Below are 13684 nucleotides of genomic sequence, written 5' to 3' on the forward strand. Positions count from 1 at the left end.
CCAAGTGAACCAGGCTGAATGTCTCTTGCCATTCTGCAAAACTGTCCCTTGCCAAATAAAAACATACATAAAAATACTGAATCTGTCAAGCTTTCCTGATGTAAGTCTCTTGGTTTCTTTTGGGAGCCTCTCTCCTTTTCATTTTAACTCTGACCTTCTCTCTTCTATACAAAGTGCATAATAATTTCCTTCCCCATAGTTTTAAAATAATTTAGTAAATCCTCTTTCCCGAGATGTTATTCATATTATATTAATGTTTGATTACTGTTTATCATTATTATAATTTATTAAAATAACATTTTGGTTTATTCCTTTTATATACACATTATGGAAGTCTTGTTTTAGCTTACATGGAGATTCTAACTACTTCAAACAGAATTAATATATAATACACTGGTTCAAACAATGACAAAAAAAATTGTTTCGTATATGAACAGTAAGAAACTGGCCAGTGGAGAAAATTTCACTCTTCCCGAGTCATATAATTTAGCTCAGTTCACAATATATTCTCCCAGCATTCATATTTAGTAAGAAGTGAATAAGATTTACATGGTTTTAATGGAAAATGTCTAACCCTGTACTTCAGAATGATTACTTTTACAAAGCAATGTATTATGCATGAAGGTGGTCAAGAAATTAGGGATTTTTAATCCACTCTGCAATCTTAGTTCCTTGAAATAGTGATGTTCCATAAATAATTGTTTAATCCAAAGACTTGAATTAAAACAAAATACATCAATGTGAGCCATTTTGGAGAGCCTTAATATTATCTTACCCTGGTCAGTATTTATTAGGGGTTTCTGCAATACATTTAGACATAATGCAGCAAAACTGTATAAAACATGAAATACCTTGCAACTGTTTTTCAACTCTTTTCAGCTCCTGCAAGATTGATGAAATCTCCTGGGAACGAAACAGATATTCAAACTTCTAGTGCTACTTTTCACTAAGAAAAAGCAGATTTAATAGTCCAATAGTAAACTTAAAAGAAATCTTCTCATAAGTTATTTGGGTTGTATCTCCCTGTGGTAGGAGTGGCTCTTGTTGGAGATGATGGGTGGGGTGGGGTGGGAAGGGGAAGAAATAACCAGGGTCCCTAACAGATGGCCAGTTAGGTGAGGCTGCACTGCTGTGGGATGCACAACTGGTTGTCCTATCAGAAACAAAGAATTCCTTTGACTGGCCAGTTGCCCACATTAGTCCCTTAAATGGGGTACATGGGTATCAAGGCTCATTCCATTCCTTGCTCATGGACCCGCAAAACCTATTATCCATGAGCAAGACTGAATCCCCTCATGGTACCAGGGTTGGAAAGAACCATTTTGCCAGAATATTGAGGCAGCTAACTGGCAAGGCCTTGCAGGAAAGTTACAATATAAATTCATTTTTAGGGGTTGTGGGGAAGATGCTTCACGTCTCAACCTGATTTAGGGGGAATCAAGATAGCTTATACCACAGGACAAGAGGTATTCTGAATGGCAGAGGTTAGCTTGATGGTGGCTCTAATATAATTTACTAGAGTTGAGCACCCAGCTAACATGGTGGCCATGCCTGGAAAGTCTGAGCTGTACAGTCTAGGCACCACAAAAGAAAATTAGGTAACCATGATTATGACCAGATAGTTACCTCACAGCCATAAGGGCTGCAGTCACTAATGTACCAGTACTTACATTACTGATACGTTAACACAAAACTGTAGCTATGAAGTCATTTCATTTTAATATTGTACCGTGTTGTTGTGGAATACCTGCAATAAGGTCAGTTTGGGTGCATCTATAATCCTACCTCTAGAATACCAATTGGGCATGTTAGAACTGTAAACTGAGGCCTGGTCTACAGTATGCGGCTATTTCGGAATTAGCTGAGTTAATTCAAAATAAAGCTGTTTCCGTCCACATGACCAAACCAGTTTTTTCGATTTAAAGGGCTCTTTAATCCGATTTCTGTACTCCACCTCGGCAAGTGGAGTAGCGCTAAAATAGAGATCACAGTTCCGGGTTACAGGTACTGTGGACGCAATTCGACATTATTGGCTTCCGGGTGCTATCCCAGAATGCTCCCTTGTGACTGCTCTGGACAACACTCTCAACTCTGATGCACTAGCCAGGTAGGCAGTAAAAGCCCCGGGAACTTTTGAATTTCATTTCCTGTTTGGTCACCATCAGCACAGTCCACCATCACAGGCGACCATGCAGAGTCCACCATCAAAAAAGAGACCACGCAGTCCTGGATTTGCAGATGAGCTCCCGCATGGTCTGAACGGGAGGTACTGGATCTCATCACATGTTGGGGAGATGAATCTGTTATGGCAGAACTACGTTCCAAAAAAAGAAACACAAATACGTACGCTAAAGTCTGCAGGGCCATAACGGAAAGAGGCTACTCCAGGGACACAGAGCAGTGTCGTACAAAAATCAAGGAGCTCAGGCAAACGTACCAAAAAGCCAGGGAGGCGAATGGGTGCTCTGGGTCACAGCCCCATGCATGTCGCTTCTACTGTGAGCTGCATGCAATTATGGGGGGTGACGCCACCACTACCCCACCACTGTCCGTGGACACCTGCAAGGGGGGAGTTGCACGGAGCAAGGAGGATGAGTTATTGGAAGATGAAAGTGCACAGGCGGCAAGTGTGGTATCCGTTTTCCCCCCAGCCAGGAACTATTCTTAACGCTGGACCCAATAGCCTCCGCCCACTCCCAATGCGGGCTCCCGGACCATGACCCTGGAGACGGCACTTCTGGTGAGTGAGAGCCTGATCGGAGCCACGCGGTGGGGGGTGGGAGGAAACCCAGCCGCACTGGCCTGTTCGCGTTTAGTTTAAAGGACTCATCCCTGCTCAGAGCCTCATTGGAGCCACACGGGGGGTGTGTGTGTGGGGGGGGCATTGTGTGAAGCGATCATCCCAGAGAGCCTGCAGGCGCTCCTTTTATATGGCAAACCCACCAGGCATTGTTTGCTATGGGAAAGGGGGCCTGGCAGTTTGAAAGCATTGAAATGAATGCGGAAGAAGCAGAACCCTGCGTGCCTCTAGGGCTTACCATGGCTGCCTGCAAGCTGAATTCTGTTGCCCAGCCTCGTGTGATGGCTTACTCACACCAAAGTAGCAGGCACTTCAGTATAAGAGGCAAAATGCGACCTTGTACAGAAAGAACGTGTGCTGTGTACTATGAATTACCTGTTTCACTGAGAAGGTGTCCCCTTTGTTCTCTAAAATGTATCTTTTAAAATACTACCCCTCCCTTTTTTTCCTCCCGCAGGTGCAAATGTTTCAACGTGGCTCCTAACTACTCTGTCCCAGAGGCTGGTCCAGATTAGAGGCGGAAAAAACGAACTCGGGATGGCATGTTTGCTGAGCTCATGCAGTCCTCCCGCACTGACAGGGACCAGCTGAATGCATGGAGGCAAACAATTGCGGAGTCCCGTAAAGCGTTAAATGAACACAAAGAGGAGGAACGTTAGCCTTGGTACTGTGGACACACTTCGCCGAATTCACGCGCTTTAGTGGGGACACACAAGACCGAATGTACACAGTCCCTTCCAAAAATTCGAACAGAATAATTTCAAAATAATTTCGTACTGTAGATGGACCCGGAAGCAGCAAAGTTCTAATATTCATAATGCTTTGGAAAGAGCAATGAAGAAACATTCTTCTTTTAAAGCTAAGAATTTTGCAAAATAGCAACTGACTTCCAGAATCCTTTTGAAAGACTTCTGTTCTGATTAATCCAATTCATGGATTCTTGAAGGTGGCCAAGAAAGACTTGAGCCAATTATCTTGGATTTGATGGATTGAGGCAATATCCTTCAGCAGATTCCACATTTGAACATGACATCAGTGTTCTAATATCTATTGAGTTAATAAGATTGAAAACTAAGGGTTAATCAGCTTGTGATTTAGCCCATTGCAAGGAACAGTGCATTGTTGTGCTGTGAGAATGTGACTAGTAAATTCAGTCTCCTTCCTGGTCTCCCCACTGCTCCAGGAAGGGAGTAGACTTGATAGGTGTGGACACTCCAAATGCACTGGTGTGACTACACTTCCCATTCCTTTGGGTATGAGGAGGTGATATAGTAGCTCTGCAGAGCGTGTTTCCCTCTTCTTGCAGGAAGCAGTGGTAAAGTGCAATGGAGTAAGGGGGTAACTCACATGCTCAACTCCCTTGCCCTTGCGCTCAAGATGGGCCACAATCTGGCCTTAAATAAGAAGGAATAACAAATTCTTACTTACACATTTCATAATGTCAATTGAAAAGCAGAAAACAAATGTGCTTAATTTTAAAGAGGGCTCTTCTGATGATATTTCCGAAGTATTTTCATTCACTTACTTCAAAGCACAACTATTTTTCTAAATAGTAAGGGTCAGTAATTAAGTCTGTCTTCCTCAAGCATGTGAAATAATTCCAGTGAGAATTCCTCCGTAAACATAATCCAGATTTTAAATTCTGAGGGTTACTAAATTATTCTTTGCTCAAATTAAATGTATTTTAAGGAGTCGGTGTTTGTTTTGACACCTTGATTTATTAAGCCATTCTTCAGAAAAAAATCTCTCAGGTTATTTCAGGCCATTTCTCACTCAGAGTGACATGTTCTGAATACGCTAGCCTTTGGTTTATGGTCCTAATGTAATATGCCTAACAAAATGCATATAAACACAATGGTTGAGCTACGCTTTGTAGTATTTTAAATGAACATTCTTAAGATGCTGAATTCTAGAGAACAGAATGTTTTTCTTGTAATTTTGTTCAATATCCCTGAAGTATGAAAATTTTAACTAATTTAAGAGCTGCTGAGGCAGAAAGTCTCCTAAATCCTCAAACTTTTTCTCGAGATTATTGCCTTGCTTCTTCCCATTTAAAACATGCCCAATCATTTATGAATCAGAAACCAGGTAAAAATGGGTCTCATTCCATCCCAAGAAGATACTTCTTCATACCATGCTTGAAGTTTTTACAATAGGAACTTCACTTTCAGTTCGTAACTTGTTTTCAATTTCTTCCCAATTCCGGTCTTTGTCCTTAAACAATATTCTATAAACAAGAAATGCAAAAAATTTATTTTAAAAATAGATACATTATCAAATACACTGTGTTTCAAAGATCTACAGACCTATGATGTTAAAAAAAAAAAAAAGGCTTTGAAAACCCTGACAAACTGGAATTTGAAATGAAGACAATTGCCACAGTCCTAGCATTAAGGGTTATATTTTCAACGCAATTTGTAGCTAACTCCTTGTATAACTGCTATTGACAATAAAAATTGCAGTCATATCTAAATACTTGCACTGTTTTGAAAACATGTATCTAAATATCACTCCTACTTTTCCTACCACACAGAACTGTGTTTTTTCAATCTGATGTTTTTATAACAGGCAAAAAAAATCTTTTATTGATCTTGTATTTTACAAGACTTGCAAATAGAAGCGAAAAAATAATGTTAATAGATCAAACATGACTCCTCATTTTCATTCTTTTAAATAAATTAATGGAAAATACAGTATGGTAGCAAAATAAAGAAAAATATGAAGACAGTTGTGTTGTGCAGACTTTATAAACTCATTTAGTAATGCTGATAGTTTTTCGTTAATCAAACATATTACAGCACATGGTTTCTGAGGGTGGACTGAAAATCTTTTTTCTAGTGACCGAGAATCTTAGAAACCTCAGCTGTATGTATATAACTTAGTAACATGAGAGTTTTAGTACAGTGAAAACAAATTTCCTTTTATTGTTTATTTTAGAGCACCCATTATAGTAGGTGCTTCAAAGACAATTTCTTGTTTTATTATTTCCCTGCAGTATTGAACAGTTTTTATATTCTCTTGCTACATCACATAAATGTCATTTCAGGTTGTCAAAGTGTCACATCACAAAGAAAAGGGGATCTATGGGTATTTAATGTTTGGGTTACTGCATCTTTATTTTCAAGTAGTGAATAAAAGCCACTAACTATCACTCCATGTGAGAGTATATCCTCAAATTTGCCTTCCCCTGAATAATACAGTTAGTTATTAAACAAACGAAAGTGCAACTGCAATCATTGCATTTGTTACTGGTATTTCAGAACAAGAAGGAATTTACCTATGTTTTTCCCATTCAGGAGACAGTGGCATCCATAAGTGTCCAGGCAGGGAAATTAATTAACTTAAAGCACCATCAAAAGGCCACACACTTTAAACAATCACCAAGTTAGTGAGGGCTCTCTCCGGAAATCATTATTTTTTATAAGTGAAATTGGTGTGATGTGTGGCATTTTATATCTCTTAAAGGCTGGGATTTTTCAAAGCACCTAAGAGGGTTATGTGTCCAAATTCCAATGAATTGCAGTTGGTGTTTGGCACCAGCTCCCTTAAGCTCTTTCAGAGACCTCAGCCTAAACATTACCATCATGGTAGAAGGGTCTATTTTTTCAAAACACGTGCCCCTTTGTTATACTTTAAATTTTGCAGGCAGCTCAAATTTGTCCTAATTGCTCCTCCTGACTTTGCTACTGATCTTCACGGTCACTGTTGTCTCAATATCAAACCATAAACATCATGAGTTTTTCTTGTCAAATGTTTCAATTCACTAAGAAGTGCTGGCTCAGGGTATGTCTACACTGCAGTCAGGAAGTGTGGATTGTACCATGTGTAGACATATCTGAGCTAGCTTTGATTGGGCTAGATCAAAGCTAGCTTGCATAACAATAGCTGTGAAATGGTGGCAGCAGGGGCTGTGGCTAATATTTAGTCCTGCCATGAGTGCAGGGGACTGGACTAGATGACCGCTCGAGGTCCCTTCCAGGCCTATGATTCTACTCAAGTATGTTACCAGGATCCTGGGCGAGCAGGGCTAGCCCATGCAGTGACTCACACAGTCATGGCTTCACTGGTATTGTTACCCAAACTAGCTTTGACCAAAGCTACTTGGGTATGCCTAGACATGCTGCAATCACACCTCCCCATTGTAGCGTAGACATACACTCAGTGCAGCAGGAACAAGGCAAAGGACCAAAGGAAGAAGAGAATTAGTGCCTTAATAGATAAAGCCAGAGCAAGGATAGGCATTAATAAAACCTCTCTTTTCCAAGAAGACAGAATAAACCAGAAAATTATCAAGGGTATGGAGAAAGATGACACCCTTGTGAAGGAGCCCACCTCTTTAGGACTCAGTAGTTCTACTGGGACAAAACCATTTGGTTACAGATATACTCAGAGAGGTGGCAGGAAGATATTCAAGGTTTTCTGGCAGCGAGTGAAGATGTAAAACTCACCTTCAAAGTTATCAGACTGCAAGCCTGCAGACCTGAAAGTCAGACTAATTTTGAACCATTAGGACTTACCTGCAGATTGATGAGCTACAAAAAGAGTAAAGCTAGTTAGGTCCGTAGTACTGGCGCAAATAACTCCTGGAGACGTTTGGGAAACACTGTATAGAGAATCAGCTCCGGCTATACTTTCTGCATCTTCTACTGGCTTGTCTATCATTCTGGATATCAGTATGAACACAGTTTCTTTAGTGCTTAAGAATTATTTACTGTTCCTTACTCCTTATCTGAAGTCATAATGCTCTGTTTTTGGCATCACACTTGTTAGTTTCTGTGGAAACGACTGTGATGCGACAAACAAACAGGGGATTAGTACTTCATGTAGGGAATATGCAGCTAGACCAGAAGAACATATTCCTGTTGAATGTAAATATCCTTAGTAGAAGAAAAGTTCAGAAAATCTAAGATATATAAGCAGAATTGTTTCTAAATATTCTATTTTCCAAAATTCACCAGGAGGCACTCAATGCTTTTCCAAAAAATTGTGGAAGGTATTAGGACACTCACTCAGATATGACACTTATCTTTTCCCCTTTTTCCTCATTTACCCTCTTATTATCAATTTTATTATTTCAATTTTTTCCTACCTCTAGGTCAGGTGATCAGATTCTTCTGCTGGCTTCAGTCTGACTCACTCCAGAGTTAATGCTGTTTGTTTCTCCATCTTTTCTATTCTTCTCTATCATTAGCTCTCCTTATCTTTTAATTTCTCCCTTTCCCCATGCTTATTTTTTTTAGCCTCTTGTATTTTCTCTCTTTTCTGCTCAATAATCTATCAGTATTTTCCTTTTCTGTGCTGCCTTTCCCCTGATTTCTGCATATCTCCTCTCACCTCCTATTATGTCTAGACACAGACTGAAGTATGGATACTTCTACCTATCTACACATAGGCTCTAGCAGCAGGTTTCTAGGATTTAAAGGGCAAATTTCCCTTCTGTTGCCTCTGAAGTCCAATCACAACCACACTGAACCAGCTAGAATTTAATCAAGGCCACATACCTGTGGCCACCAGTGTTTACCTTCATGTCCCAGTACTGGTAACTGATGGATCTCAATTACCTAAAGCTGGTCAGGAAAAAACTTCCAATACATTTTAAAGTTGTTCCATTGTGTAGGGATCAAAATGGAACCGATTTTATTTTAAAAAAATCGTGAATTTTTAAAGAGTGAAAATGGTATAGAAAACACTTCTGTAACAATTCTGATGTTTTTGATAGTTTTTGCAACTTTTTAATCCAAATACTTTTGGAAGTTTTCCTCATATGCCTGCAAGATTGCTGCCTTCCCTCCCATCCCTTTCCTTGTGGTATTAAGTCCCACTTGCCTTACCTTCTCTCCAATACACTTAACTGACAGTGCAGCTCTCCATTTTATTTCCGTCACACTAAACACTCTGCTCCAAATATAGGAGACTTGAAAAGCCTAGAAGTTAGCACCAACACAGATCTGCATGTTGGCTTTGTCCTCCCAAGATCACACTTATCATATGTCTGCGGACGTGATCCCCAGCTCAAGGAGACATATCTGTGCTAGCCCTCATGGAGTTAGCATGCTAAAAATAGAGTCTAGCCATATGAGGGGCTGGCTGTTTCAAGTATGTACCTATGGTCTTAAATGGGTACATACTTGGTGCGGTGTGCTGCTTGTGTCACAGCAGCTAACCTCTACTTTTAGTGCGCTAGCTTGATCAAAGCTAGCATGGGTGCGTCTTCTTGAGCTGGGAATTATACCCCCAGCTCGAAGTGTAGAAGTACCCTTTCACTCCATATGCCTCCTGACCCCCAAAACAAACATTATAACTTTCCTCTTCCCTTCCTAGCTGCCTCATGCTCCTGCTTTAACCTCTTCTGATAACATAGGTAAGAAGTGTTTTTAAATAGCAAGAAAGACAAATTGTATAGACTTTCCCTTCTCTGAGGAGCCACCACTATAAGTAACTTCCAAAAAGGTGGTGATACTATGCTGGGCAAGAGAACTGTGGAATTTTGGGGTAGTTTAGTGCAACCATTGAGATTCTTATCCATCATTGTCTATAGACAAATAGGGGAGAAGCCAGCAAAACAAAATGATTTCTTTTTCCCCTCAAATTCATTTATTTCCTAAACACAGATGCATCTCAGTTTATTTTTAATCTCTAGCAAACACTCTTGTGAGGAACTGCTGAAATATATGTACTTAAATTCAGAACCTAACTCAGCTGGTCTTTTGGGTTAAATTGCATATGGTATTGCAAATAAATGATACAGCAAAGAATAGTGCTCTCACTCCAAAATGTGTTTCTCGGATATGACAGATTTTACCTGTTTTAGAGAGATGTAAGTTTATAAGGACACAATTCGTTAGCACAACTCCAGTTGCCCTGCACTGCGTTTGTCTTGTAACAGAATCTCACACTGGTGGACAACAAAATTTGGGGGAAGATTTTTCAGACACTAAGGTCAGCTAGTTGCCCACCTCTAACTGGTGCCTTTGAAAAATTCCTCTTGATTTTCAAATTGAAGGACTCTGTTATAGTGCAAGATTGATAGTTGTCAGTCTATGCTGACTCTCACTAAGTTACTATGGGCCAAATTCTCTGCTGATATTAGTATGAATCATTTTATATAAATCAAGATTTAATCTACTCAATTTAGCAGGTGTGCACAACTGGCATACACTTACTCAAGTTTTCTACTAGTAAAATGAAAAATCTTTGATTGCCTCACTGGGAGAGGTACTGTAGGAAATACTACTGAAGACTTTTACACTGTATTTTACAGTATTATGCAAATGCATCATCCTGTTGTAAATGTACAGAACATGTAGAGTAGGCACAAGTTTGGTTCATGCTGTATACTGATTATATAATACCTAACTTACTTTCTAAATTTTCACACCTATAAAACTCAAATATGACTACTTAAAAACCTGCTTCCTTCAGAAGGCGTTAAAGGAACTGCTGAATATACAAGAAGACATTATGCTGAACTCTAAATATAGTTTATGATGAATTGCAACTGGGTTGGCAACGTTTTTTCATATCAAAAGGTATCAGGTTGCCCTCTGAGATGAAGGATTACAAAGGAATAAAAAGTGAAAAAATATTTGAATAAATTTATTATTTCTGAGGCACTCCTTTGACAGGTGAATGCTGGGAAACATTCAAGAACAATTCAGCCAGTCAACAAGATTCCTACTCTAATGAAACAGATTACTTTTAATTATATGAAAAAATAAAAAATTCTGCATAAACATAACTGTGATTTCCTGGGGAGACTACGCTGAAATATAATCCTGAATTATAAGAATATTTTGTTTATAATTTCAACATTTTGAATTCCTTCTAAAAAATATTTCAACACATGAACAAGTTCCAATATATTACATTTTGCATGTGTCCAGATGTTTGCCTTTTACAGTCTGCTATTAAACTAAATTACACTTTCTCTCAGAGGCAGATTAATCTTATGCAGTTTATGAGTTCTGACCATTTGCACTCTTCATTATAAAAAGTCTCATTCTTGCTAATTCTCCATAGTAATGTTCAATTCGGATAATCTGAAGTGGATTAGTGGAGAGGCAAATAAATTGCACTTTTCTGTAAATCTGCATACCATGAAAAATTTTACACAAAGATTTAAGAACTTTAACAACATTTTAATAAATTGTAGTATGCAAATCATCTTGAGAGTGGAAGAGGAAAAAAGGAGGAAGAAGAGAATGATTGGTTTATCTCTGATGTCATAATCCCACAACCCAACAATATGATCATTCATTGTGGTGAATGTGCGGGAAACCAGAGAAACGGATGAAAGCCAGTCCAGGAACAAAACTACCTGATCATGAGAGTAGTACCCTGCTAAATGATCTTTATAGCTATCAGCGTATTCTGTTATTTTTAACGCAGCAGTCAGGTTCAGTGGATAGGTCTTTAAAAAGATTTTACTTGATTCTCCACTGAGTCACACCACTTCTGCTAGGGAATACAAGGGTAACAAAATATATATATTGGTGTAATTGAATTCAACAGTGCTTTTACACTTTCAAAAAGAATGTTATGTTTCTCCGTCTTTGTCTTTAAGCAAGCCTATTCACTATCACTACCACAATATCATCCTCAACTATATTAACCCCTTCACTGCTGTTGCTAGCTGCATAATGCTGTGCTAGATGAAATCTGTGTTTTGGCAATTAATTTCAGTCATACATCTAAAGTTACATTATCCGAGGCATACCAGTCAAATTCTGTATTGCTTCTTCCATGTATTTTTAAATTTCTATATGACCAGTCAGAAAATTTTACACAAAATTCACTCAAATTATTTTTTATTGTACTTTTTAAATGCTGCTAGTTAATTCTGAGTACAATTGAAATGGGACATTATGTTATGGAACTCTGAAATCTACATTTAGTGTTTCCACTCCCCCATGCCAGCCAAAGTGGATTACTATAGTGTTGTACATCCATGCAGCAGTCAAAAGGGTGAAATGCATCTTGCAAGAGTGAAGATTATTTCTCATTTTTGACATTTGTACTTTCTGTTAACTGCTGCAATATTTTATAAAGAAAGCTATCAACATACAAGTACCTTATTGTGTAGAAAACACTTAAGAGAATGAAAGCATATAGGGTGAGACACACCTTTTACCCAGAAAAAAGTAACAAATGAAAGGCATTTGTAACTACCACCAAAAAGAGTGTAAATACAAATAATAATTTTTATTTACATTGTGATAGCACCTAAGAGCCCCAGTCATGGACCAGGCCCACATTGTGCTAGGCACTGTACAAACACAGAACAAAAAGACCAGAACAGACCCAAACAGTTTACAATCTAAGTATAAGACAAGAGACAACAGGTATACACAGACAGAGATATGGGGAAGTATAAGGAAACAATAATATTGCTCAGCATGATAGGCAGCAGTCTTAGCACACCAGCAGCTTACCCACGGTCAAGTTTTTTGTAGGTGTGAAGGCAAAGGAGAGATTTAAGCAGGAATTTGAAGGAGGACATTGAGGTGGTTTTGTGGATGTTTATGGGGAGTACCTCCAAAGTGTGAGGGATGGCATGGGAGAAAACAAGAAGGTGCTTGTCGAACATGTGACAAGTGGGTGATGGAGGCTGGCGTTATTGGCCGATTAGAAGCGGGAATGGACATTTTGATAGTGATGGAGAAATGAGAGGTTGGGTGGCAGTAGACCAAGAAGGGCCTTAAAAGTGAAGACAAGTGACTGATGTTTTATGTGACAGAGAAGGATAAACCAGTGGAGAGCTGCAAAGAGAGGGGTGATGTGCTCAAAGTAATGGGCTAGGAAAATGATCTCTGCAGCAGCATTTAAGGGGGGCAAAATTGGATTTGTCAAAGCCAGAAAGGAGATTGTAGTAGTTGAGACAGAAGATGAGGAGGAGTCTGGACAAGAGTTTTAGTTGTGTGAATGGAAAGTCTGTATTTTAGAGATATTGTACAGAAAGAGTCAGCAAGATTTAAACACATGTGATGGATGTGAGATTCAAGACAGGGAAGAGTCAAAGATGACACCCAGATTATGGACCTGAGTGACAGGGAGAATGGTGGTGTTGTCCATAATGATTGAGAAAAGAGGAGGAGGAGGAGAGGGTGTGACGTTGAACTCCATATGCTTTATGAAAATATGCTTGGAATGTGAATATAATGTAACTGGAATATGATTTATGTAAAAGGTCTCTTGTAAGGTATCATTACAAATCTTATAATCTATTGAGTGGGTTCATCCTATTTATATGCATGTATCATTCTTGTATCTGAAGCTAGAAATATGTAGTACAACTCTGAGGTCCTATTGTAATTATGCAAAGTGTGGGCCATTAATGGTGGTTTAGAATCTTGATGGCTCCCATTGACTAGGACAATTGGTTTATTTACCTGCAAGCCTTCCTGTGTAGGTGAGGGCCAGCCCGTGAGTAATGAAGAATGAGGTCTCATAGGACATGTGACCAGGTCACATGATACTAGAATCCATCTTAAATCTGGTACTTTTCCATTTCGAAGGAGGGGAGGGGACCCAGAGAGTCAAAAGATTCCTGCCTTGTGCCAAAGCTATAAAAGGGGGTGGAACAGAACAAAGGGGGCTGCAGTCATGAGAACATCCCTGCTTTCCACCTAAGAGGTCTGCTGGAACTAACAAGGACTGTACCAGGGGAAAGGATTGGGCCCAGAATAGGAAGGAGTCTAGTCTGTGAAAGAAGCTTACTGGAACATCTCTGAGGGTAATCAGTTTCTTAATGTATTAGGCTTAGACTTGCATGTTTTTGCTTTATTTTGCTTGGTGACTTACTTTGTTCTGTCTGTTATTACTTGAAACCACTGAAATCCTACTTTTTATACTTAATAAAATCACTTTTGTTTATTAATTAACCCA

At 39.1% G+C, this 13684-nt stretch overlaps 1 protein-coding gene across 10 annotated transcripts in view; it reads right to left on the reverse strand.

Annotated features, from left to right (window-relative positions):
* Positions 1-13684, reverse strand: part of CEP170 (centrosomal protein 170) — a 190815-nt gene that overhangs the window by 3928 nt on the left and 173203 nt on the right. For 8 of the 10 annotated variants that reach the window (XM_074948913.1, XM_074948909.1, XM_074948914.1 and 5 more), the window contains 2 exons: positions 4934-5027; positions 852-903 (listed from right to left, as the gene is read on the reverse strand). The exons of 1 other annotated variant lie outside the window; for it this stretch is intronic. In XM_074948913.1, the coding sequence (XP_074805014.1) occupies positions 852-903; positions 4934-5027 (146 nt within the window). The remainder of the gene's footprint in view (positions 1-851; positions 904-4933; positions 5028-13684) is intronic. One more of the 10 variants, XM_074948916.1, reaches the window with a different exon arrangement.

Source organism: Natator depressus, chromosome 3 (genome assembly GCF_965152275.1).
Source record: "Natator depressus isolate rNatDep1 chromosome 3, rNatDep2.hap1, whole genome shotgun sequence".
In the NCBI taxonomy this organism is placed as follows: Eukaryota; Metazoa; Chordata; order Testudines; family Cheloniidae; genus Natator; species Natator depressus.